We start from the raw sequence: 25382 nt of genomic DNA, 5'->3' as shown, positions 1-25382 counted from the left end.
CAGCCAGCAGTCAAACGGACGTGGAATGGCCCATGGATAATAATTACCAGACCACCAACGCCTCTTCCCACAACAGACACAGACACAGACACAGACTCAGACCAAGCACAAGCTCGACAACAAAGATCCGCAAAAGAACCAGATTGATGCATTTGGTGGCACACAATCGACCCCCACTGCACCTTGACGTCCATGGTGACAGCATCAGCACGGCCGGCATCTAAAATTATATCAAATGAACCAGACGCCAGAATTCTGCATACAGCAGTCGTCGACTGTTATCGATCCAGCATTTCATCCATACCATCACAACGGTCATGGTTTCTGTGTGCGCATAATATCCGCAAATCCACATGGATATCATGTTTCGTTTAGTCCACGGCTCTCAATGCTCTCGCGAAAAGGAGCCTGCTCGCTTCCCGCCTCTGGCTGATGCCATCACCACATCAAACGCACGACGGTATGGGAACCAACAGAAACAGACACTGGGCGATGCAACATGTGACCCCGATCGGAGTACAGAGACCTCCGGACGCTACTCAAGCCTGCACTACACACGCTGAGTGCGTGCGTGCGTGCGTGTGTGTACTGCCAGTCGCTTGTGTCCATGCCCTGCGCAATGACTGCATAATTAGCACATGGGCTCCATGCGGCTGCGGGCTGCCTTTGGCTGAACGCCAATCCTGCCTTGGTGCTTGGGTCTGGGGATTGGCTGCGGGAACGATTTGTTGGCGACCAAGCCACCTTACTGTGCAAGATGGCTTGAGTCTGGATCGGCATCCATTCGCTGTGAAAGGTGATCATCTTTGGCTGACTTGTCTTTTATGTTTTTTTTTTAACAAGGGAAAATGCGGCGCCAAGGTCCGAATGGTGGTCCCATTTCAAAATATCCCGGCTGACATCATGTATATCGGACTAGCCGCCACGTCGATTTTTCTGATCGATAGTTGCACCATCTCAACACCACCGCCGGTTTGCCAGCCAGGTCGGACATGTCGCGACCGGCAGCATTCACCAGTCTTGCGTCTCTAAGCATACCACTCCGTACTCGGTCTGGGACTCCCTAGGTGGTATTAGCACGACTTCATCGGCGTTCAGAGTCTTACCTTTGAATATACTAATCTCTTTATTTAGGCGTGGTTCGGCGGGTGTAACCCGTCTGCGAGATTTCGACCTTGACGCTCGAGCAATCGCCTTGACCTTTCTTTTTCTTCGCCCAAGTACGGAGCGCTGTCCATCACATTCGCATCGAGGTACCACTCTGTTCTGCACACGACGGACTTGTTGTCGGCAATGGTGGCATCACAGCATTCTCCCCGGCACATCGCCGCCATGCTTCCGATTGACCCATCCATAATCCGTGTACCACTGGTCATGCACTAGCTGTTGGTATTCTTGCAGTAGTCAAACCGCTCACTTTCACAAATTGTCGATAAGGAATACCCAGTTTGCTTTGCTGCCCAAAGCAGAAAGCACTCCTACACCATGATGCCCGTCACCGCACGACTGACATATATACCACGATTCAAGATGCTTCCTCTTGCCATTTACATTATTTCCCTTCTGTGGTAGATTTTTGTCTCTTGCAATCCTGTCAAGTTCTGCAAAATGGGTGGAGACTGCGTTAGTTTCCGTCGCTGATTTATCAGGTATGCATGATCTGTCTATGCCCCGCGTTGAAGTTTATTTGTATGTATGTTGAAATATCCATCCGTTTGTGGCTTTCTTCTGTGGTGATGCGAGCCAAGATGACGAGCCATGCCTCTTTTTATTAGGCCGAGATAAAAGGAGACCGGTACAGTGCGATATCGGTGACTCTCGCACACACCGCACGTTATCGAGGCAAGCCATTTTTGCTGCTGTTCTAGAAGTAAAAGCACGTGCCAGACATCTCATGCACCGTGCTGGGACGACGCCACCCCAAGATTTTGCCGTACAGTATGTATGTTTGACACGGTGCATCATTTACAGAAATTTGTTGGCAGTGCAGCTCAATCTCCGTATCTCCCGTCGAGTAAGCATGTCATGTACTCTTGGGCTGGATTGTTGGCCCATTGAGCTGCTGAAATTTGTGCCCAGTCAGATCCGTTGGCTCGATTCAAAAGTACACCTTTTCCTTTCTCGTCTGCTTGTTTCGGTTTGGGCTTGGTCTGTTTCGATTCCATCCTTGCTGCGACAACGGCTCTTCTCCCCTAGGCACACAGTTTGGCGCGGTTTCAGCCCGACGCAGTAGATCAAAGATGTGCTGGAAGTAGCCACCTGGGCAAATAGTGTGGTGGAGTACATTGCCCCAGAGGAGAATAACCTCATGACAAGATCGAACTGAACCTGGGCGAATTTCTTAGATTGTTCTGCTAAGCATGGAGTAACTGACGATTTCGTTTGAAGTTACCGCACCAGTTCATATGTCAGCAGGCACACATTGCGATCAAATGGCAGCCTTGGTGCACTGCTCCTTAGCATACAGGTGCCCAAGCATGCGCCTTGTTCGGTATCGCTCTTTGAGGTAAAAAAGAATGCAATGTGACGATCACACCAGGGAAGTACGGTGCAGACAGAACCATGATGCTCGAACAGTGCTGAAGCTGGCTTGTCGATTGGCAAGGCACAATGTGAGGTCACGTGTGTTCCTGTGCCTGGATGGCTTCAATGTTTGTTTGCCAGGGAGGCGATCTAGCGAGACAGCCGGAGCGAAGCGATGGAAGTTAAATGAAAAACAAGAACGCAAGGACGAAGCCTCAACCTAGATGTATCAGCCCCAGGTGTTGATGCTGCATGACCAAAAAATTATTTCTTCTCTGGACTAAAATTGACAGCACTTAAGTTTGTCTGTACACCATTCTCGGCGAGAATAGTGACGCCCCTGCCCCACTGTGAGCCTCAGGGCGGCCAAGATTTGGTGGGTGTGAGTGTCATAATGCGAGCGAGAGGCTGGTTTTGGCGTGAGTGGCTTGACAACGTCACGGAATGCAGGAAGAAAATAATGGCGGCGATGGCGATGGTGAAGCCTCAGGCTTTGTCAGCGATTCTAGGGCCATTTCTCGCCGCCACCAAAGTCGAACCCCGGAAGCAGATTGACTTGAGAGCTGCCAGGTTAGGATAGCTGGGGGGACAAGTCAGGACGAGACAAGCAAGACAAGCTGCAGGACCCTCACAGCCATCAAGCCCGGCCTAGGCCAGCCAGCCCAGGACAAGGAGCTGAGAGCTCCAGTACAACTGGCCGAAGACTGAAGGGTGTCTGGTTCAATCTGGAAGGGGTCTGGTGGGACACAGCTAACGTGTGAGGTGAGGTCACAGCGAAAGTTACATGTACTTGACTGCTCGAGTGTCTGGTTCATCTAGCATGTGCGTGCTGTCTGGTGCCTTCCGATGATGTAGGGTGTGCTTCAATGTTGAGTGCAGCGAGTCGCGAGGCGAGGTGCGACAGGGTGCATTACATCCGCTGGCGAGGTGAAAGAAAGCTTGAGCATTCTGATATGTTGGTGAAGTGCCACACCAAACCGTCAACTTCCTTCAAGGAGGACAGAGAGACGTGACAATTGGCGGTTGCGGTTGTTGTGTTTGTGACGGTGGTAACGAAGTGCATGTATGGAGTATGTGTGCACTAACAGGTGTACCAGGAGAAATATGGGGTGCCAGCCAGATGCAATCGATGCGCTAGATGCACATGCAGAAGGCAGCCCCCAGGCACTTGCACTTTGTGTTCGACGTTCAATGTTGTCAAGCAGCTGTAAATTGTGGGCCGTGGGATGGGATCAAATGGGATGGGATGGTGGGTCGTCACCCGTAGACCGTGGCCCCGGAGTACCAGCCAGACAAGCAGCGGGTTCATGTCTGGGTTCAGACTCGCCTGGTTCGGCCAGCTTGCTAGTGGCCAGGAGAGCAGAACAGAGAGCGGTTGACGCTGGCACTGGGACCAGACTTCATGGCTACTTTAGTGTGGTCTGGTCTGGTACGTACCGCAGGCACTATGTGCACCCGCCACGCCTGCGAGATGCAGAGTGAACATGGGTGGCCCCGCTCGCTTCGCCACGGCACGCCGGCGTGGGTCTAGCGCGAGTGCGCCCGTTCCCTCCCATTTTCATGGGTAAGGGGAGTTTGACAGCCAGCTGTGCAGGTCCTTCCTCCACCAACCCAACCAGACAGCCTCTCCCCAATTGTCCGTCTTCCTTTCCTCCTCCTTCCCCCAAGTGTCGTCAATCTGGATACGGCCTCGCTGGACCAGGACATCAAGTCCCTCTGCCATCTCGGGCCAGACCGTCTCTGACTCCCCCAATCTCCTTTGTTGGTTCTTGTGCCACCGAGTGCTCTGCCGTCGCCGTCGCCCTTTTTCTTTTTTTTTTTTTGCCTTGCCCTGACGCCTGTGTGGTGATCCGGCCTGTGACAAAAAAACGTGGGCTCAACCCAGTCCATGCGCTAGGTGCACACTGCCTTTGATCACTGCTCATACATTGGAGTGAAGTGAATCTCCTCACCTTCGCTCTGCCATCTCGTCGCGCTTGACAACCTCCCTTTGGCCTGACAAGAGGCGCCACTTCCCTTGTCTTTATCGCTGCCGATACATTTTTAGATCCGCATCCCCGGCTTTGGTTGTCGCCGCGGAGCCAACGCCCAGCCGGTACCGCTTCTACACTCTTTTGTCATCACCATGGCGAACCACCATCCCTCACCCACAATGATGCAGATGCAACAACAACAGCAGCAGCATCAAGCACCCGTGGCGCCCCCCCAGAATGTCCCGCCGCCGCCCTTTGCGCCGTCGCAACAAATTGCCGGTATGAACGAGGCAGTATGGTTGCAGATTGGTATGTTGTCTTTGACGTCCCTTCAATGGAAACCTGCGCTGTGTCATGGCAAGTAAGCAGACTAATGATCCCTATAGGAAGTTTCTCCGAGCTGCTGCGCGTGCCCGACGAGGCAATGCACGCCTACGAACGAGCCCTTCAGGCCAACCAGAACTCCACGGCGGCCATGAATGCCATCGGCATGCTACTCAAGGGACGCGAGGCTTTCGACAAGGCTCTGGAATTCTTCAGAGCCATGGTACAAATAGAACAAAACAATGGCGAGGCCTGGGGCAATCTTGGTATGTCGGCGTTCTGTTGTCAAGAAACATGTCTTTGGATTTGCGCTGACATTGTGCACATAGGCCACTGCTACCTCATGACGGAGAACTTGCAAAAGGCATACGACGCTTATCAACAAGCCCTGGTCAATCTCCGAGACCCAAAGGTCAGTTATGGCACGCGGATACCCAAAAAGCTTCAAGCATTGGTTTTTTTTTTTTTTTAACAATGGTGGCACAGGACCCTATGCTTTGGTATGGCATCGGTATTCTCTATGATCGCTATGGCAGCTACGACTACGCTGAAGAGGCTTTCTCGCAGGTCATGCAGATTCAACCCGATTTTGAGAAGGCCAATGAGATATACTTTCGTCTTGGTATAATATACAAGCAGCAGTCAAAGTTCAACCAAAGCCTTGAGGTATGTGGCATGGGCAACTGGTGTTGAACTGACAAAATCGGATACTAACAGCGTTGGCCAACAGTGCTTCAAGTACATCGTCAATTCTCCTCCCGGCCCTTTGACCCAGGAGGACATCTGGTTCCAGATCGGTCACGTCCACGAACAGCAAAAAGACGTACGTTCGATGTCGCATTAATTGTGTGCGTGATTGTCTAGATACTAACTTGCCCCCTAGTTTGATAGCGCTAAAGCCGCCTACCAACGAGTTCTTGATCACTCCCCCAACCACGCCAAAGTCCTTCAGCAGCTGGGATGGCTCCATCACCAGCAAAGCAGCGCATATGAGACCCAGGATCGGGCCATCCAGTATCTGGAGAAATCCGTCTCAGCTGGTAAGATGAACAATTCACGACATGTTACGTCGCATCATAAGCTAACGTCCTGGGTCTAGATAACCAAGATGCCCAGAGCTGGTATCTCTTGGGTCGTTGCTACATGGCCCAGCAGAAATACCCAAAGGCTTATGAAGCGTACCAGCAAGCGGTGTACCGCGATGGAAAGAACCCAACTTTCTGGTGCTCCATTGGTGTGCTCTATTATCAGATCAACCAGTATCGCGATGCCCTCGACGCCTACTCCCGCGCCATCCGCCTGAACCCTTACATTTCTGAAGTGTGGTATGATCTCGGTACTCTGGTACGTCTTATGTTTTTGTCTACGTTTTTGCCCTGCTTTATCCACACATCTCTAACTTGATGCAGTACGAATCTTGCAACAATCAAATTGCGGATGCCCTGGATGCCTATCAAAGAGCCGCCGAGCTTGACCCTGGCAATCCTCACATCAAGGCCCGTCTACAGCTCCTCCGGTCCGGTGGTAGCAATGGCGGCGGACAGGCTCCGGCACCTCAACCTGCTGATGTACATCCTCAAGCCTACCAGGCCGCCGGTCCTTCTGGCCCAGTTGGACCACAATGGGGTGGTTCTGCACAGCAGCCCCCTGCTGGCGGTCCTCCACCTGCGCCTGCTGGAGCTGGTGATAACTGGGCTGGCAGACTCTCCAACGTCAACCCGCCACCACAACCACCCAATCCGTATGAGAACCGAGGAGAGCCGTTCAGGGGACCTCCCCCGCCTCCTCAGCGCCAGCCCAGCCCTCAACAGGACCAGCAGATGCGGCAAGGAGGATATCATGAACCCCGAGGTGCTCCTCCTGGTCCATCTCGCCGTGGGCCTTCTCCAGCACCTGGCGCCCATCAGTATGGACAACCCCCTCCACCTCCGTCGCAAGGCCCAGCTCCGACTGAACGACGAGTTGCCAATCCTAACTGGGGAGGCCCACCTCCGTCATCCGGGGCTCAGCCAAACAGTGCTAATGGAGCCAACGCGCCTTCCAATGGTGCTGCTCCCTTCAGACCGCAAACCAACAGCCCTCGAGGTGAGGTTAGACCTCATGATAATCGAATGCCGTCCCCAAAGTCGGCTTACCCTCAGCACCCGGCGGCTCCCAGTTACCCCCCTCATCATCCTGAGGGTCCTCCTCCGCCAGGTGCTGCTGAGAATGGCCCTCCGCCACCTCCTGGCGCCGGCCCTGATGCGGCTGCACAGCGCCCTGACGACCGTCCACCGTCTGTTGGGCCAAAACGGATGCGCGAGTGGGAAGAAGAGTCGGCTGCCAAGAAGCAGGCTAATGAGGAAAACCGCGCTCGTCTGGATGATATGAGGCACCGTAGACCATCAACCCCTCCCCGGGATGGCTATCGCCGCAACTCTAATGAAGCACGACGAGCTGATGAACAGCGTCGCCCGGACGAGCCTAAGAAGGAGGAATCTCGCCCTCAAAGTGATAATTACCATCCTTCTGAGGCTGCTCACCACCCACAGAACCACTCCATTGGCCCTAACCAGCTCCCGCCTATGCAAACTGGCAATGCCGCCTCCAGCGGTCCCCAAGACAAAGCACAAACCGGGCCAGGGCACAAGGAGGAGCGGCCAGCTTCGGATCAACCCCCCTCTGCCGGGGCAGCTCCCGCCTCGGAACCTGAGCGAGCCGCAAGAAAGATGGACGTCGACGAAGATTACGATGATAGTCCTGAAGAGGACAAGAAGGCTGGCATTGTTGCCAATGGATCTGGTCCCACGTCGGGGCCCGGTGATGCAAAGTCAACATCGCCAACGATTGGAGGAGTCAATGGTACATCAAGCGCCGCCGCTAAAACGGAGTAAAGTGTGATTGTGCTGAGTTTTATTCTCGGCCCCTTTTTTTATTATTTTTTTATTTGGAGGGGTTAAAGAGTATTTTGATGAGTTCTCTGAAAGTTATGCGGCAAACTCGCTCATGTTTACTTGCTAAGTGTATACCACCGGGGACGACCCGAACTTTTATATTCCCTTTTTATCTTTTCTTTTGTCTCTGGGGATGTTTGGGGTTCGAATGGGAAAGGGTGGTGGATGGGTGCAACGGTATTTCATGTTTTCTTTTTTGGCTACAAAAGTCACAAGCGAACGATATCCGTACTGTAAGTAGTCGCTCATCAAGTAAAGTAGTTTTATTTGGTACGTGAATCAAATTGATGGTTTCAATTGATGGTTTCAATTGATGGTTTCAATTGATGAGTGGTGTGTGTCATGGTGCATCGTCCTCGGTACCTGGTATTGAGATGTGAGATGAATGTGTGTTGACACGATTTGCGCTAGTGGCTCTTTCCGGCCAGTTATGCCGCCCGTGTCTCAAAGAAAGCATCCCGGCCAAGGATCTGAAGGTCAGACGATCACGTGAGCTGTGTCAATCACACCGAGAGAATTCATTCGCCGGGACGGTGTCAAAAGATCTCGGTGAAGGCCAACCCTGGTGGAGACATATTCAAGGTACTGTAATAGGACTAGCGCCAGTAGTAGGAGCCACACACACGCACACAACGCATGGGGTCTGTCGGCCTCACACAGGTCCTCGCTTAAAATTTCGCCCACAAATTTTCTGAAGAAAAACCCTCCTACTCTTTGGTCTTCTTCTCTGTCACGCAGGCTTCGTCAACTCTTTACTAACCCAAACCACCACAGCCCGCCAAAATGAGTGTAAGCCGCCCAAGACGATATGCAACAATGGAATTGATTGCGCATTTCCTTATGAAAACAATGAATACTGATTATTATTTGCGAATAGCACCGCAAGTTCGAGGCTCCCCGACACGGCTCCCTGGCTTTCTTGCCCAGGAAGCGTGCTGCCCGTCACCGTGGCAAGGTCAAGTCGTAAGTTCGAATTTTTTTTTTTTTTGCACACCCTTCACCAGACAAAATGGTGATGGTTCAAGCAACAAAAGAATCTGCTGGGCTAATCAATTGTGCGCTCTCTGTATAGCTTCCCCAAGGATGACCCCAAGAAGCCCGTCCACCTGACCGCCGCCATGGGCTACAAGGCCGGTATGACCACGATCGTTCGTGACCTCGACCGACCTGGCGCCAAGGCCAACAAGAAGGAAGTCGTAGAGGCCGTCACGGTCGTCGATACACCACCTGTACGAACAACTCAGCCCGCTTGGCGTTTGAGCCTATGGCTAACATCCTTTTTAGATGATCGTTGTTGGTCTTGTCGGTTACATCGAAACCCCCCGCGGCTTGCGCTCCCTCACCACCGTGTGGGCTGAGCACTTGTCCGACGAGGTCAAGCGCCGCTTCTACAAGAACTGGTACAAGAGCAAGAAGAAGGCCTTCACCAAGTACGCCAAGAAGCACAGCGAGTCCAGCGGCGCCAGCATCACCCGCGAGCTCGAGCGCATCAAGAAGTACTGCACTGTCGTGCGTGTGCTTGCCCACACTCAGATCCGCAAGACCCCCCTCAAGCAGAAGAAGGCCCATCTCATGGAGATTCAGGTCAACGGTGGAAGCGTCGCCGACAAGGTCGCCTTCGGCCAGGGCCTGTTCGAGAAGCCTGTCGGCATTGACTCCATCTTTGAGCAGGATGAGATGATTGACGTTATTGCCGTCACCAAGGGCCATGGCTTCAACGGTGTTACCGCCCGTTGGGGTACCAAGAAGCTGCCGAGAAAGACGCACAAAGGTCTCCGAAAGGTTGCCTGTATTGGTGCTTGGCATCCTTCCCACGTCCAGTGGACTGTTGCCCGTGCTGGTCAGATGGGTTACCACCACCGTACCTCGGTCAACCACAAGGTTTACCGTATCGGTAAGGCTGATGCTGAGGACAGCGCCTCTACTGAGGTTGACGTCACCAAGAAGAAGATTACTCCGTATGTTTTCCCCTTTGACCCCCTTCTGTCAGATTGACAACCTTGAAGAAATTTTTATATTCTAACAAACGTTTCAGTCTCGGTGGTTTCGTCCGCTATGGTGAGGTCAACAACGACTTCGTCATGCTCAAGGGATCTATTCCTGGTGTCAAGAAGCGTGTCATGACTCTCCGCAAGTCCATGTTCACTCACACCTCTCGCCGTGCCCTCGAGAAGATCAACCTCAAATGGATCGATACCTCCTCCGAGTTTGGTCACGGTGCTTTCCAAACACCCGCGGAGAAGAAACAGTACCAGGGTACTCTCAAGAAGGATTTGGCTACCGCATAAATGTGCGAATAGTCGTGCTTTCTTTGATTATGTGTATGTCTGGGCCATTTCATCGGTGTCGAACGGTTGGTTTTCAAAAAAGCCTTGCTGTTGGCTGGGTTTGGTTTCATAATGGGATGAATCAGTCACAAGGACCTAGCTAGAGGGACGTATGAAAATTCGAAATGAGATTCCCAATGACTTTAAAACGTATTTGCTCCTAAATTCTCCTCTGTGACATGTGAAAATTGGTATCGTTATGTTAGAAGCAGACATGCCGCTTTCTAAATTATCCAGTCTTTTGATGAAAACCCTTCCCAAAACACCAGAGCTAAATGGTTCATTCATAAATCTCACGTTCTCCCCTTTTCTTCCACATGCTGTCATCCATTGTTCATCAAAATCCACCATTGCCCCAATTCCAAGCACTATAGGGGTCATTAGGCACCAAGTTAAATAGCACTGTCAGATTCCATGTTAGTGAACCATTTGTGACGAGTTTGCCCCCTGGAGAGATTGTGAGGCGTCGCGAGTGGTAGCCGTTGTTACAAAAGGTGTGAGCAGAACTACTTACTCTGTCCAAATATACCAAAAACTTCATCCAATTGCGAGTCAACTTGCTGGCGTTGTTCGCCGTAATGATAGTCCATGACTCCTCGGCGAGGGTCGACATTGGGCGCGACAATGTTTCCGTTCTCGTCGTATATGGCGTTCATGGGAGGAACTGTATTGGCTGCCTCCATGTCCCAAGTCTGTTCACCGGGGAACGAAGAAGGGTTGAGCACCCTCACTTGTTCCGTTGAAGAGGGCGTCTGCCGATCTGTTTGAGAATACCTAGGTTCTCCGACAGCCACCTGATTCGTACCGTTAATTTGGATTTCACCATCTTCTTGGCTTGGGAAATGCGCCTCTTGTGGAACTCCTGTGGCCTGATCTGCCGGTGCAACGTTTGGATAATTGCGATTAGAGTCACTTCTTAAACTCAAGTCCGGATGGAGTCCGTTGTCGACTTCCTGTTGTAGGCTGCGCTTCAACAGCCCCGTAAGCAGTTGCTCAGTGTGAGAGGCAATCGGCGTAAGGTGTTTCATTGCTCGACTAGCGCGGATGATGCGTAAAGTGCCGGCCTTGGCTTCATGGGCGATGGAACTCAGCGGCCAAGTAGTGGGCGGGATACAGAGAATGACGCCGGCAGTGAAGAAGTTCATCAGCACAAACGACATTGCGAACTGGTTTTCAAGACGTGAGACTGGGACTCGAGACATGTCGAGTGCTGCATTGACAGACAGATGCAATGATTCGGAGACGACCTGGAGGGTTTCGCTTGGCAGCGCATGAGGTGAGTTTGTTGTTAGTCGATACTCCAAGATGGGGCGATGGATGAATATGACGGCGCTATTATATGTTACGTTCAAGGCATTGATTTGACGGCACAGCTGTCGCCGCGAGAGCTCCTCCACAGGGGACAAGTCTGGTATGCTGTTGATTTCCGCTAGAGTAGCTTCTTGAGCCGCGGGGTTAGTGTTGAACACCGCAGGCAGATCTGCCCTCCAAGCATGCAACAACGACCGAACATGCTGCACGGCCTGGACTAGAGAAACGAGCTCTTCTGGTGTTATGGGGCTTTGCAAACGCAAGAGTCTAAAGCGATTCAGTGCCTCGCGGACAATGTCGTAAAGGTAATACTTCAACATGTGGAAGGTCTGATTGGAAATTGGAAGGGAAGACATGGAGCGCGGTGAATTTGGCTCAAACAGGGGGTGTTGGGCCAATTTGGGCCCAAAAGACAAGTCATCCATGGGGTCCAGAGGCTGGACGTAGGAAAAGGCAGCGTCCAGCGAAACTGGTCGTCCGTATATCATGGCGGCAAACGTATCCGCAACGAGGATGTGATTCCAGTTTCGACGGCGGACTTGAGCGATGACGGGATCATCTTCCTTTCCATTGATATTGTCTTCGTCACCGTCGCAATGAAGCGTGAGAGCGTATGCAGTGCGGACCGACATGCCCAGTATACTCCATGCCAAAGTAGGAGAGGCGTGAAAGATGTAGTATGTTCCCAGCAGGCTGCAGACTTGGACAGTCTCGATGGAGCAGTCGTCTAGAAGATCCAAAAGATGACAACGAATTTCCTTGATGAGAGCCTCGATAAGTGTTATCGGATCTAATGATGCTTCTCTAAGCATGTCATGTCCAGCCCAGGTGGCATCCCGAGCAACAGACTTCAACCCAATGGCGGATACCATCAAACAAGCCAGAACATGGCCCAGTTCGCTTCGATACCAAGAGGTCCTCGAGAGAACATTTTGTGCTGCCCTTCTGAACGTCGGTTCGTGAAAGATGAGAGTGAACCAGTGCATCCGATCAAAGTAGACGTCGACGAGCGCCTCAAGGAGCGGCAAAGGCGGGCATGGCATAGTCGCCAAGGACCAGGGAGTTCCGGCATCACTCATCTTATCTCGGCCAATATGGCCAGGTATGCTCGAGATATCGCCTGAATGTGATCCCGCCGAGACCCCAAATATACGAGCAGCAAAACCCACGGCTGAGCTATTGGCGCCAAACCGTTGCCGTTCTCTTAAGCTGCCATGTAGAGGGTGAGCTGTGCCGGGCGAACGAAACGGCTCTACTGGCGACTGAGACGGAGGGAACTGTGGACTGGTACGAGCCGGATTGTGTGTCAGGCTGAGCTGTTTCTTCTTATAATCGGGAGAGACTGAGCCTGGCAGAGTGACCTCTCTCTTAGCCCTCTTGTTGGCAGTTCTCCTGGTCTTGGCAGGACCATTATCCTCGCGAGCCTCGCAAGTGAAGCCTGAGCGGCAACAGAGCGTGCATGGTCTAACAGCATCGCACTGCAGCAAGGCCCAAGTTTAGCATTAGTCTTTTGTCATAAACTAGAAGTGGTGTATCAACAAGAGAAGGAGCCAAACGTAGGTAGTACATGCCTTGAGTTTTTGCTTTCTGCATCTAACACAGGCCCGTACGACTCGTGCTCGCTGGGCAACGTCTGGCGTTTCCGGCGGAAGCTTCTCATAAGGCTCGACCTTGTTTGGTGGCAGAGAGAGCGGGCTCATGGTTGCATTGCATTGGTATGGAGGACAACCACATCGACAGCCTAGTCTAAAAATAATCAAGATTCAGGGTTGATATTGGAACTTGGAAGATGTGGTTGTTTGCAACAAACGGGGAACCGGGGGATGAATGGGTGAATGGGAGCAGTGTGTGTCGGTTGGTCGCTCCGTGTGTGAAGTTGGCATCCACCGGATGTTTGAAGTTGAGTCGGGAGAGATTTGGTGGGATGGTGGAGGCGATTTTTGCAACGGTCAGCAGGCAGGAAGGAAAGGACGGGGAAACACGCGGGGTCGTGGCTGCCAAAATGGGCAATTTACAGTGGAAATGTATGGGCCGAGTGCCGTCAATGTGCCGGTGGTCAACTGTCAACTGTCGACCGTCGACTGGAGTCAGTCTCCACGTGGGACTGACAAAATCGACCTCGAAGCGACGCTCTTATAAGATATGAACTGCTTGCAACTCCTCTCTTCTTTCTACAAAACATGCCAGGCAAAGTGTCTGGTACAGTATAGTACGCCCTCGAATTTTTTCCCCTTCTTCCCGCCATGCCCATCCTTGACCACCATCATTCAGAGGAGTCGACTACTATTGCATTGTGCAGGGAGAAACATCTGCCATTTCCTTTTTGTTGAGAAGCTTTGACGCTCCATTGCGGTGTCAAATCCAAACCAACAACAATGAACAATAGCATCAATATCCACCGGAAGAGACAGAATGCAGCACAGCCCAACGCAGCCCAAACATGGTCGATACCATCATGACCCTTGCACGCCGGAACCGCGGCCATTGACCGGTTGAGTCCCTCTCAGCCAATATTGCACAATAAGTCCTGACCCTATCTGCTGAATTTCTTTTTAATGCCAATGATTCTGATGTCTTGTCAATTTACACGTATAATAGAGCGGCACAGGACGACCCCTTGAAGTTGCAGACAATATGAAAACGAGGTTGGGTGCAGGATGCAGACAAATGGGAGACTTCCTTAACCACCCCCAGCCACAGCTCCATGGGTTCAACCATTGTCTCCGTTTCGGCTGGCCATCTCATCAAATCCTTTGAACTGTGTCGGGGGCTGGTCAGGGTACTTCGCTGATTGACGTCCATGTAAAGCGTCGGGCTGTGCTTCTACATCGAACTCGCACATCGACATCGACGTACCCTCCTCGTTGGTCTCGTGATTAGCCATTCCTCCGACTCCCCTGACGCGTCGAGTTGCGTTCATTACCCTTGTCGTCATGTTACCCAGCAACCTGAAGACCCAGTCCAATAAAACAAAAGACCAACACGAGCATCTTGGTTGTCGATGTGAGGTTCGTCGAGGTATGTGTGAACAATGGCACTTGTCTATTTGATAAAATGGCCTCACATTGGACTTATGGCTACCATCAAGGGCAATTACTCAAGCTATGGCATCTACCATGAAAAATCTTCGTGTATTCGACTTCAGTACGTGGATGCTTGGGAATCACTGGCAGACAGACAAAGTTTACTCGACAACAACCATTTAACCATGCCATAATCCTCACCCAAAGAAGCTTCCAGCTTCAAACTGGTACAATGTGGGCTTGCAAATGTCGTTGGTAAACACTTCGGTTACGCTTGAATCATCGTATCAAAAACAAACATCCAACCCCCTAGAATTCAGGGTGGTGGCCCAACGTCACCGCCTATGCAAAAAACACGTTTCACATCGGGCACATTGAACATTGAACGCAACGTTTCTTTCTGACGGTGCCAGTATGAGGCCATTACTTTTGAAATTGCGCTGCGTAGCCACACCAAAAGCAAAAAGTTCTTCCGTGGCTTGTGAGCCAGGACCTTATTCCAGAGCACGAACCTTGCGCCGACGATGCAGAAAGTCGTCACCCCATCGCACAGTGGCAAGCACAAGACCAACAGAGAGCACGGCAATGGCAACGGTAAAACCTCGCTGATAAAGTGGTTTGTCGTCTGCCCGGAAAATTTGTGCGCCGTAGATGCCGGCTATGTTGGCGTTCATGATGACTCTATATCGAAGTGTATTGTTAGCTTATGGCTCTGACAAACAAAGCAGAACAAGAATGACGAAGCGACGACAGTCCATGTATGTAGAAAACGTACCCAGCCATAGCCAGTGCGCGCTGCTCCGAATCCTTACAAGTAAGAGACAACCACGCAATGTTCAAGGGATGCGAAAATGTTCCAAAGGTCTGTGTCCAAACCACGCCAAAGTAGCGCACACCACGGAGCTTCACCCGCGTGAAGATGCGGTTGAAGATGTATCCGAGGAGGTGGCAGAACATTCCCAGCATGACGGTTTCTCCTCTGCGGTTGCTATGTACCACCTTCTTTAGCAAGAGATTCCCACCTAGACGGAGTTCAGGGACGACTTACAACCGGTCAGAGACCCAACTAAATGCAAATGACATGGGAACTTGTAAAAAGAGACCAACTGCCGCCAACGCATTGCTAACGAGGCTACCGAACCCGAAACTAGTGACGATGGAGGGGGCATAAGTGTCAAATGCTCGCTGAGGGCCGTTGTTGCACAGCGTAATGAGGAAGTGCACCCAGATACGCCAGTCTGTAAACTACACGACAAAGTTAGCTTAAACACTTGCTAGCCTCACAACAGGAATAGAAACTCACAGCTCTCCTAAAGGCATCAGGCCCAATACTCCTCTTCTTCTTCCCCTTCATAGGATCATCCCGCAACACCCTCGTCTGCAGGATATACAACTCCCGCTCCGTGAACCAAGACACCCTCGGCAAAAATGTACTCCTAGGTTTCTGAAACGAGTCCGGCAAAAAGAATCCATAGATGAATCCGCTGAGAATCGTAAACGCCCCCATCAGCGCAAACAACCAGAACCAACCTGGCTGTCCGCCCACACCCCTCATGTGTAAGATTCCATACGCGAGTAACTTTGCAGACGCTTGACCAATCTGATTGCCAAAGTAGAATACCATGACTCGCTTGGCAGTCTCATCGCGGGTATACCATGTGGACAGCGTCCAGAGACCACCGGGGATGAAGCCGGATTCCGTGATTCCCAAGAGGAACCGTGTTGCGATGAAGGCGCCGTATCCGCGCTGAAAGGCTTGAAATGTGCTGACGGTGCCGAAGAGGAAGAGCTGCAGTGTGAGCCATTTGCCTGGGCCGACGCGGTAGAGGATCATGTTGGAGGGGATTTCGGTGAGGACGATGCCGAGGGAGAGCATTTGTTGGCCAACGTTGAATTGGTCCTGGTTAATGCCGACGTCCCCCATGAAGTTGTCTGTGATGGCGTTGGCCATGTTTCCGCGGTCGAGTTCTGGGGTTTGTTAGAGTGGTGCTTTTGGGAGGTTTGACAGGTTGTCGACTTACGAAGACAGAAGAAGCCGAGGGTGAGAATTGGCATGATGATGAGGTCTAGTCTGTAATTTTTTTGTGTTAACATAAAATAGTTTGAACTTGTAAAGGGACTGGAATCACCTACTTTCTCTTCGCTTTTGCTTCCTCCTCCGCCGTCCAGTTCACCACCAGACTTGCGGTGTCATCCTCCCGCACCTGGACATTCGAATCGATCTCTTTTTCAGTAGACATTCTCTTTCAAATTCAGTATTTCGCAAAGAAAATGAGAATGAAAGGCAGTCAATATGCTGAGTTCAACCGCCAAGCAAGACATCACTGAACCCGGGTCCTTCTCGTCTTTTAACGTCGTCAGCCATTTTCGCCAAGATATTCCCCCAAAGCCATCAGCACCAACATGATAAACACGGCAAACCATCCATATCGTGGTGTAAGTCCTCCCATCCACAGATAAAAAAGACGGGCGCCAATATTAAAAAAAAAATGTGGCTGTTTGATCCGCCAGACCACAAAAGCTTGGCATCCAGCTTAAATGGCACGGTCAGCCGGTCTTGGCAGCGTGAGCGAATTGGGCCAGCGAATGTCGCCATTTCGCCAACCCTTTGCACCATTGGGGCGTATTTGGCATCATCAATAAAGTTGGCGATCTGCATGGCGGGAAAACGGGTAGATGTTGGCTTTGGGGGCGGAAGCCTGGGAAGCCTGGGAAGCCTGGGAAGCGTGGTGGAGGATTGGTGAGTGCTCACATGGGGTTTCCGGCTGGAATGACTTGTTTGGGTGAGAAGCTGAGGGTCTAGAACTGGTTATTCGGATGGTGATGTGCTTTTTGTGATGTGGTGCGATGTTGGTGGCTTGCGGACTATCGCGGATGCTTGTCGATGGGCCGAGCTGGAGTTTCTGACGGATGATTTGAGGCTTGTGGTGTTGAGATTGGTGCCAGTGGAATTGCTTTGTAGGTTTTAGGCGTGAACTAGGGGATGAGCTGTGACTTGGCAATATTTTCCCTGGAGCCCAACTTGAGAGTGTTTTGTCGGTGTATATCAAGCAGCTGAATTTGGCTCCCATGATGGTGTAAGAGTGTTTAGGAGGAAGGTCGTCAGGACGAAAGACGTGTCACACGGGATTACAATACTGTACCGACGGCAACAAGAGGGAACATCCTAATCGTCGAGTAAAATACGTGTTTGACCAACTCTGATATTACGCTACCATAAAATACTGTACCCTAAGATGACTTAACCGAAGAGTAACTCATATGAAGTAGATGACGCAATACCATTTCAAGAACAATACGCATCTTCGTCATCAACAAGGTCAAGCCACACATATCCCTTGAACATAGCTGAATTGTATCACGACATCCGCCTCATATTTCGCTTACGGCACCAGCAAGGGCCGAGATTGTTTATATTTTCACTACAGCCGCCACAGGCGGCACACACTCCATTTGATTCTGACTCCTTCCAGATTAAATAGTGTGCAGTCAAAGACTGTGGCCATTCTTTTAGGTGAGTACTGTAAATAAACTTACCGGCGTGTTCGCAAGTACTTGGATGGCATATACACCATTCTATTTGCCGCCCGGAATATCCTCCAGGGACATGAACATGACCATCCCTTAGGTAACGGCATCAGTGGTATCTCAACCCTAGTCAACGCGCCTATTCATTAGTTTCTCAGCCAAAGACGCACATTAGACATCTATAGCAGACAATACTGTCTTACGAATCATGGGTTTTGTCGTCGGCTGAATTTGTGGCGTAATGTTGGTCTTGGCTCAATGGCGCTGATCACATTCGACGGAGTATTTGCCGCATAGGTCATTCCTGGGAGAAAATCTTTCCCTTCAGCTTGCTCTATGGCAGAGGTTTGCACTGCTACACACGGCACTACGTGAGCAATGCAATATTTTGGCTCCATGGGGCCTGTAAATGTTTCAATTATTTGGCACATGGGGAAACTCTTCTCCTGTATGTAGATAATATAGTATTAGAGAAACTTGTTGACGACTTTCTGTAGGCGACTTTGCGTGAGAAGATTTCTTTGTAGACGATACTAGAGTTGATTGCTTTGCAGAATAAAGAGATATCCTGGAGTTGGCTAGTAGTTACATTTATACTTGAACTTCCGTCTCTCGCGGCCACGAGTTATGGTATAACCTGCCTTTTTGGTCGTTCCCAGTATTGGGTATATTGCGTGGCGCAGCAATTGGGAGTTTCTTCACGAGGCCAGTGCGCTGATAATATAGATAATTATTTATCGGGAAGAGTGTTTCCTAAAAAGACTCTGTATAGGTCGATCGCCTCGGTTTGATCTCCATGCGGGCCAATTACCATGCCCGTTTATATTTGACGTGTTACGCAAGGCGAGAGTGATGCGAGACTTGCGTGTTTGTGTATAGCTGCTACTTTATAAGGAGGCAAGCATTATTTTCTTCAGCCAGTTATATTACTTCTTCATTATCACTTGCCGTTTTCGTTAAATGTTCATCTTCAACTTAGCAACCGAAAAACCACTTATCTAGAGGTTTACGGCCGTCAATGTTGTCAGGCGACATCGTTGACCAAGGCAGGTTGTTTGCACCACGACTGGTACTTTTTAAATATCGCATTCTGATGGGTTGACTTTCTAGTGTTGGATAAAAGTCTGTTTGAAGCTAGATAGATTAGTGTACAGAAAATGAAGTGGTAATATTCTTCGTAGTGTTAATAGTCAGTCCTGGTGGCGATGTCGGCCATGTTGAGCTCTCTGTGATCGCGAAACAAAGACGTGTGGAATCTGCATTGCTGCACATTTGTCAGATTTGAACGAAAATTAGTACCAATATAGCCTGCTGCCTATTGGGCAAGAGTGTAGTTTGCGAGTGCTAAGCTGATCGTCAAGTGCATGTTGATGGTCGCAGAATCACCCGTAGAGGTGGCATCGCCATTGTCAGAAAGTCCAAAGTGCAACGATTCCAACAATATCAAAGGAAGCCAAAGGGCAACTTGGAAAGAATAACTTCAATGCAGTACAGGCAGGCCAATCATATGCCGTGACGCAGGAACAAGGCTGCCCATACATCGCCAACCATGAAACGTAAAGCCGCCTCACTTCACAGCCTCACTAAAGGCTAAAGACTTCCAGCTCTGATGAGGAGGAGTCAGCATCAACTATACCACACCCTTTTGTTTAGTGCAACAACTCTTGATTGAAGGCAAATTACCATTTCCGGCCTTAGATATGCGTCTCCTCCACATTGACACCCTCCAGCTTGAGGAATTCGTTGCTTCACCACCACCCTACATAGCGCTCTCTCACACCTGGGGAAAGCAGGAGATAACTCTTCAAGAGTTAAATAGCCCCAATTTCCGCACAACATGCAGAAAAGAAGGATGGATCAAAATCTTGGACTTCTGTCAAGCCGTAAAGAAGTACCAGGTTGAGCAAAAGGAGAATCCTGTGCAGTACGTGTGGGTAGACACCTGCTGCATCGACAAGACCAGCAGCGCGGAGCTTTCAGAGGCAATAAACTCCATGTTTCGTTGGTATCGCGAGTCGGAAATATGCTTTGCTTTCCTTGACGACGTTCAGTATGACGGAGGACCTGTTCGCTCGCACTTTTCCGGAGCGAGATGGTTCACGAGGGGGTTCACTTTGCAGGAGCTCCTCGCACCAACTGAGGTCCAGTTCTTCGATAAACGCTGGCACTACATTGGGAGCAGGAAGGGGCTATCGAGAAGAATATCCAAGGTGACTAGGATCCCGAGTCGCGCACTTAAAGATGGCGAGTTCCAAATGGCTACCGTTGCTCAAATACTTTCTTGGGCGGCGCATCGACAAACTACGCGCCCAGAGGACATTGCATATTGCCTCCTAGGGTTATTTAACGTCAATATGCCACTTTTGTATGGCGAAGGCGACAAGGCGTTCATTCGACTGCAAGAAGAGATTCTCAAGGAAAGCGAAGATCAATCCATCTTTGCGTGGGATGCGTCTACCATGTCCTGTCTCGAGCAGCACATTGGCGTCTTGGCTCCATCGCCGAAATACTTCTCAGCCTGCGGTCGTGTAGCAGCTTCTAGGAGTCTCGGAATTGGGGAGGTGTCCATTTCCAACAAAGGCATTACCATAAATCTACCTACCTCACAGGACAGTGATTTGGGATCCGCAGCGGTAGGTGACGTTTATATGGTCACCTCCTGCTACGAATTCGTTGATAAGAAGCTTTACAGGCTCGGTATCGATCTGGTAAAGAGTAGATTTGAGGCGGACCGTTACGAACGAGCCAGTACTGCACCACGGCGGATTGCGCCTTTCGAGCCGGAGCCTCCTATAAAACGGCTGACGTTGACAAAGCAGAGCCAGACTCTAAGGCCATGTAGTGTCGTATTGCGGAATGTACAGAGAGATGTGCATGGCAAGCTACAGCCTTGGAAATGGAAGGAAGGGTTTCCGGACAACGCCTGGGAATACGACGAAGTATCTGATATACTGAGACCCACGGTCCCCGAGGATTGGAGGTCAGCCATCGTAAGACACAATGACTTGTACGCTTATGCCGTTTTTGAGTGGACAGCCGGGCAGGACGGCCGGGCGATGCATTTCGCCCTTGAGCTGTGTTTCTCGCAAGCTAGACTCCGTTGCGTACGCCTTCTTGACTTGACTAAGGCGTTTGCTAGTTCGGCGAACAAAGTTCTGGCAGAACTGATAGACGAAGTTGACTTTTACTGCTCCAGCAAAGGTCAAAGATACGCATACAATGTCCGCTGGAAGGACTCTCTCGACGTAGAGGCGGCCCTGGGGGACGTTTGGCTTACTCTGGCGTTCATGTTGCGACTGCCACCCTTACTTGCTGTCGAGTTTGGAGCTGTGCGCTGGGATGGACGCTCACACACATTCAATCTAACACTGGAGCGATATTGACGCAATACCAAGCTTCTCAAAGACGGAAGAAAAGAAGACGGAGGTAGACGAAGCGGTTGAAGATGAACCCAGGGTGTCAAAGCCTGCGTCAGGTTGGATATGGATTGAAGTTCGTGGGGTTGAAAAAAACCTGGGAATTGAAAACGGAAGGTGCGGTCGAGTGGGTATTGCTGTGGTACAACTTAAACTCAGCTAGACATTTCAATAACCTGAACTTGAATTTTGCCCGTTTTCCAATTCTGACGTCACCCCCACTCGCTAGTTCGTCACGGAAACGAAATCAGATGTCGAACTCAATTGAGAATAGCAACATCACTTCCTTACCTCTCTTTATTTCCATGACGCCCGTGAATGTATAGAAGCATTTGGCCGCTGAAGCACTACCATCCATATCCTTTGCAGCCCTCATCATTGGCTCGAACAAGTTACCGAGGTTTCGACAAACTGCGAAGTGACTCGCTCAAGCTATCCGGAAAGCGCACAGCTTCCGTCTTGATTACAGCCCCTCACCATCATCTTTCGCAGGCCATTTCTTTGCCACATCCACGAACCGAGTCGCGCTGTGAAACCGTCCGCGTCGACTGTCACAGTACTAGTATGGCCAGCGACGAAGATTACATGGCGTTTCTCGACAAAGCGAATCAGGATCTCGACGACGGAAACGCTTACGCAGCAAAGCAAAGTGCTCAGAAGAAGACGGCTTTCAAAACCATGGACGAAGGATCGCAAGCTCCCAAAGTCATTCGAGATGCGTGCCAGGATGCGGTGTATGTGACTGATGCGGATGAACCGTTTGAAGAGGTTTCGCTGAAGTGGAGCGGCGATGGGTTACCAGATGAGAGTACGTTTCGATCTCATCGCTTTTGTCTTGTTCTCGCTTAGATGTCAATTATTTCAGTGGCGACGCATTCATGCTAACATCGCTTACAGCCGAGTTCGCCAAGCTCATCAAGCACTGGGACGCTGACAACGCCGACATTAGCATCATGGATCCGGTCGATTGGGACTCACTGGGCCAGTATACCAAATTGATTGAGGCCGTGAGAGAGGCCACCAAGGGTAATGACGTGAGGGTTTACAGCGTCGTAAGAGATAAGACTAGGACCGAGTATTGGGTAGTGTCGAGTGCAGATGGCCGGATCGTGGGCGTCAAGGCTTTGGGGGTGGAGAGCTAACTTTAATGTTGTTTGTTGGCCGGAATCTGCATGCAAGGAACAGATTGGAATTAGAAGACTGCAGACTACAGCGGGTTTATGCGTTTATTTATCAACAATCTGCACGCCCGATATGCAACATGGTTACACGAGCTGAACCAACCGCATATCATCTATCTGGTCCAAGCTCTGCCACCAACGCTGTCAGTTGTGCGCCTTGTTTGACCTCGAGAAACAGAAACTTCTTCAGCTTCATTGCAATTTCCTCCCTGGACAGGTCCCAGACACGCAATACTCTCAGTCTATTCATAAACCACGATCTTTCCACCGACTCACCCAACGCCATGGCCCCCAGTACCAAATACCACAGATGCAGGCCATTGTTCGGCCAGTCCCCAACCAACAGATGAGCATACAAAGTCCTCGCCACTTGCTGAGCACTAACCTGGGGCCCCTTCCCTGTAATCGAGCCAAAAATAAACGTCAATGTCGCAACGCACACGCGCTTATCACCCAACCCCAGCTCAGCATCGTGATACATATGCAGAAAACGGTATAAAAGTGCCTGCAGTCGTCGAAAGAGCCATGCCTCCGTACTGTCATCCATCCCAGGCAAACGCCAACGTTGCTGTGCCGTCTGACAATAATCTACCAAGTCTGCCACAGCCCCCTTCAGAACGAGACTCGCAGTCTCCTCCAAAATACCCTGACCAAGTTCCTCCGACACATCCTCCGTACTTCCCAATCTCTGCCTCTCCAGTGCAGACAAAGGGCCCGGATCAAAAGTCACCGGTATAACAGGGAGTGACATGTCGCTCACGGCGAGATACTTATCCGCCAACAACACACTATCCAAAACATACGGATCAAACGCTCCCCAACCGCCATTATCCAAAACCAGGGCCAGCAACGCCCGTAGATGAACCCTACATGCCGCGAAACCATACTGGCTCATCCGCATGACTGTTCCGTAGCGCTCGTTCCCTATCCACATGGACGGGATGCCATTCCACATTTCCGTCACGGCAAGCGCATACATCGATAACAAGAGCCAGTTGTCAACCTGACAATCCGCAGATAAGCTCTTCCGCACAGACGGCAGAGCCATGGAAAGGAAATACTCTGGGGGGTGGGTTTGAAAGCGCCCCATCATCCAGCCGAGGAGACTGGAGCCGTACGCCAATGTGGCATACATGTGCGTTTGGTCGTGGATGCATTGCCGTAAACGAGCGTGGAAGATGGCCTCGTGGCGGATGGGCCGGCCTTTGGAGCAGATGGCCGAGGGGGCGAATGCTTCGGCGAGGAAGTTGGAGCGGGAGGCGAGACTGAAGGTGTGTTGTAGGAGGATGTGGGTGTTGGGAGTGGTATGGACAGATGTACAGTGGAAGGGGTCCGAGGCGTTGAAAGAGGGATATGAGGATGGGAGACGGAAGTGATGTGTGACAGTGTTTGCTTTGGAGTTGCTCTGTTGCTTTGGGGGTTTGGTACGAGTTGTTGGTATTATGGAGGCGAATGATGTCCAGGGCTCGGCGGACTTGGATTTTGCCTCAGCTTTGCGACGTTTAGACTGGACGTGGCTTAGGATTTTGGCCTTTTCATCTTGCTTGCTTGAGAGGGTTGAGGATGAGGTTTTGTTGATGAAGAGGAGTTGGCTTTCCATTGCTGGGGGTTGGTCACGATGCTAGCTGTCACTGGCTTATTTTATTGCGAATGCCAGCAGGCAATGAAATCGTGGTCATGTTGGTATGAGGTTCATATGAGTGATCCTAAAATCCCGTGAGATCAGGTTTGAAGTCGTCCATTCTTAGCGCTTACATGCATTACGCTTCATGGCCGCCAACCACAAACTCTTCTAGAAGTCCACGAACCTTCTAACGACTCATATGGAAGATTGAGCGTCTAAAAATAAAATCGATAAATCACGGCATGATGTTTAGGTATCAATTCCGCCGATTTAACCTTAGCCACAATAATTCACCCGCCGGGAGTGTGGTGTTCTGCTCATCGGAGCAATACAAATGCCACTTACCATTCTGGGACATACAGTACTCTTTTTGGACTAGTTCGATCGATCCTTCGGAGATAGTTGCGGCTGTGTAAGTGACTAGGATGATGATGCTGATGTGCTTGTCTTTTTATTGAGATACACTACTCTTTTGGGAAATATGATGATTGATTTGCGGGATGAGATATGAATAGTTGGTTCTGGGATGGAGAGTTTGAAAAGTATAAAGATGGGCATGTCTGGCCGGACATTGTCAACAAACGACAAGATCAACCAAGCATCTACTTCACAGACTACATTCTTACTACATACCGACATCCCTAATCCCTAATCGCAAATTAACATGAAAACACTCATGTACGGCTTCTTAGCTCTCTCCCTCACACTCAGTGCATCCGCCGTCCCAACCACAAACCCAACATGCCTCCCAATCGTCGACCTAGGATATGTAAGTCCAACTGCCTCCCATAACCAAACCAAATACTGAACAAGCCAGGAACGCCACCAAGCACTCTCCTACAACGAGACAACCCAAGTCTATAAATTTCAAAATATCCGCTATGCCCAGAATCCAACCGAAGTCCGTCGCTTCCGCGCCCCTCTCCCTCCCAAGCGAAACAGAACCCACGTTCAGACCGGCGCGGAATTCCGAATGTGTCCCCAGGGCATTCCCGTTTGGCAGAGCAAGGCGTTTGTGCCAGCTGCGAAGTTTTCCAACCCGAATAAGCCGTTTGATTTGAAGGAGTGGGAAGAGGCTATTCTAAATGGAACTGTGTTTCCGGGTGATCCAAACGAAGGTGCTTCAGAGGATTGCTTATTCTTAGATGTTCATGTGCCGAAGAAGGCGTTGAGGAGAGGGGGTAAAGGCCATGGGGCTCCCGTTCTGGTCTGGGTACGT

The 25382-nt window shown here is 50.7% G+C and overlaps 9 protein-coding genes across 9 annotated transcripts; 5 read left to right on the top strand and 4 right to left on the bottom strand.

Moving 5' to 3' along the window:
- Window positions 1-432: 432 nt before the first annotated feature.
- On the top strand, window positions 433-1032 carry VFPPC_15226 (hypothetical protein; the record flags this gene model as incomplete). The annotated part of the gene is made up of 1 exon (XM_018292979.1): window positions 433-1032. One exon carries the CDS (start codon window positions 433-435, stop codon window positions 1030-1032), a length of 600 nt encoding a protein of 199 aa, XP_018149044.1.
- A 3616-nt stretch (window positions 1033-4648) lies between these two features.
- On the top strand, window positions 4649-7693 carry VFPPC_00790 (transcriptional corepressor Cyc8; the record flags this gene model as incomplete). The annotated part of the gene is made up of 8 exons (XM_018280741.1): window positions 4649-4805; window positions 4883-5086; window positions 5150-5232; window positions 5307-5486; window positions 5551-5643; window positions 5704-5860; window positions 5920-6164; window positions 6230-7693. The coding sequence occupies 8 exons, from the start codon at window positions 4649-4651 to the stop codon at window positions 7691-7693; spliced, it is 2583 nt and encodes an 860-aa protein (XP_018149043.1).
- Window positions 7694-8536: 843 nt separating this feature from the next.
- Window positions 8537-10041, top strand: VFPPC_12897 (60S ribosomal protein L3; the record flags this gene model as incomplete). The annotated part of the gene is made up of 5 exons (XM_018290674.1): window positions 8537-8542; window positions 8631-8716; window positions 8826-8982; window positions 9038-9711; window positions 9789-10041. 5 exons carry the CDS (start codon window positions 8537-8539, stop codon window positions 10039-10041), a joined length of 1176 nt encoding a protein of 391 aa, XP_018149042.1.
- A 376-nt stretch (window positions 10042-10417) lies between these two features.
- On the bottom strand, window positions 10418-13091 carry VFPPC_00789 (C6 transcription factor; the record flags this gene model as incomplete). The annotated part of the gene is made up of 3 exons (XM_018280740.1): window positions 10418-10482; window positions 10595-12869; window positions 13002-13091. The coding sequence occupies 3 exons, from the start codon at window positions 13089-13091 to the stop codon at window positions 10418-10420; spliced, it is 2430 nt and encodes an 809-aa protein (XP_018149041.1).
- A 563-nt stretch (window positions 13092-13654) lies between these two features.
- Window positions 13655-13876, bottom strand: VFPPC_15225 (hypothetical protein; the record flags this gene model as incomplete). Its single annotated transcript, XM_018292978.1, has 1 exon — window positions 13655-13876. One exon carries the CDS (start codon window positions 13874-13876, stop codon window positions 13655-13657), a length of 222 nt encoding a protein of 73 aa, XP_018149040.1.
- A 1032-nt stretch (window positions 13877-14908) lies between these two features.
- VFPPC_00787 (MFS transporter) lies at window positions 14909-16654 on the bottom strand (the record flags this gene model as incomplete). Its single annotated transcript, XM_018280739.1, has 6 exons — window positions 14909-15095; window positions 15190-15402; window positions 15463-15659; window positions 15718-16382; window positions 16436-16485; window positions 16548-16654. The coding sequence occupies 6 exons, from the start codon at window positions 16652-16654 to the stop codon at window positions 14909-14911; spliced, it is 1419 nt and encodes a 472-aa protein (XP_018149039.1).
- Window positions 16655-19642: 2988 nt separating this feature from the next.
- Window positions 19643-21325, top strand: VFPPC_00784 (ankyrin repeat-containing protein; the record flags this gene model as incomplete). Its single annotated transcript, XM_018280738.1, has 1 exon — window positions 19643-21325. One exon carries the CDS (start codon window positions 19643-19645, stop codon window positions 21323-21325), a length of 1683 nt encoding a protein of 560 aa, XP_018149038.1.
- Window positions 21326-21676: 351 nt separating this feature from the next.
- VFPPC_17370 (hypothetical protein) lies at window positions 21677-22207 on the top strand (the record flags this gene model as incomplete). Its single annotated transcript, XM_022429083.1, has 1 exon — window positions 21677-22207. One exon carries the CDS (start codon window positions 21677-21679, stop codon window positions 22205-22207), a length of 531 nt encoding a protein of 176 aa, XP_022285900.1.
- Window positions 22208-22648: 441 nt separating this feature from the next.
- Window positions 22649-24139, bottom strand: VFPPC_12896 (hypothetical protein; the record flags this gene model as incomplete). The annotated part of the gene is made up of 1 exon (XM_018290673.1): window positions 22649-24139. One exon carries the CDS (start codon window positions 24137-24139, stop codon window positions 22649-22651), a length of 1491 nt encoding a protein of 496 aa, XP_018149037.1.
- Window positions 24140-25382: the final 1243 nt, after the last annotated feature.

This window comes from Pochonia chlamydosporia, chromosome 1 (assembly GCF_001653235.2).
Source record: "Pochonia chlamydosporia 170 chromosome 1, whole genome shotgun sequence".
NCBI lineage: Eukaryota > Fungi > Ascomycota > Sordariomycetes > Hypocreales > Clavicipitaceae > Pochonia > Pochonia chlamydosporia.
This window is presented reverse-complemented; position numbering and strand designations above follow the sequence as displayed.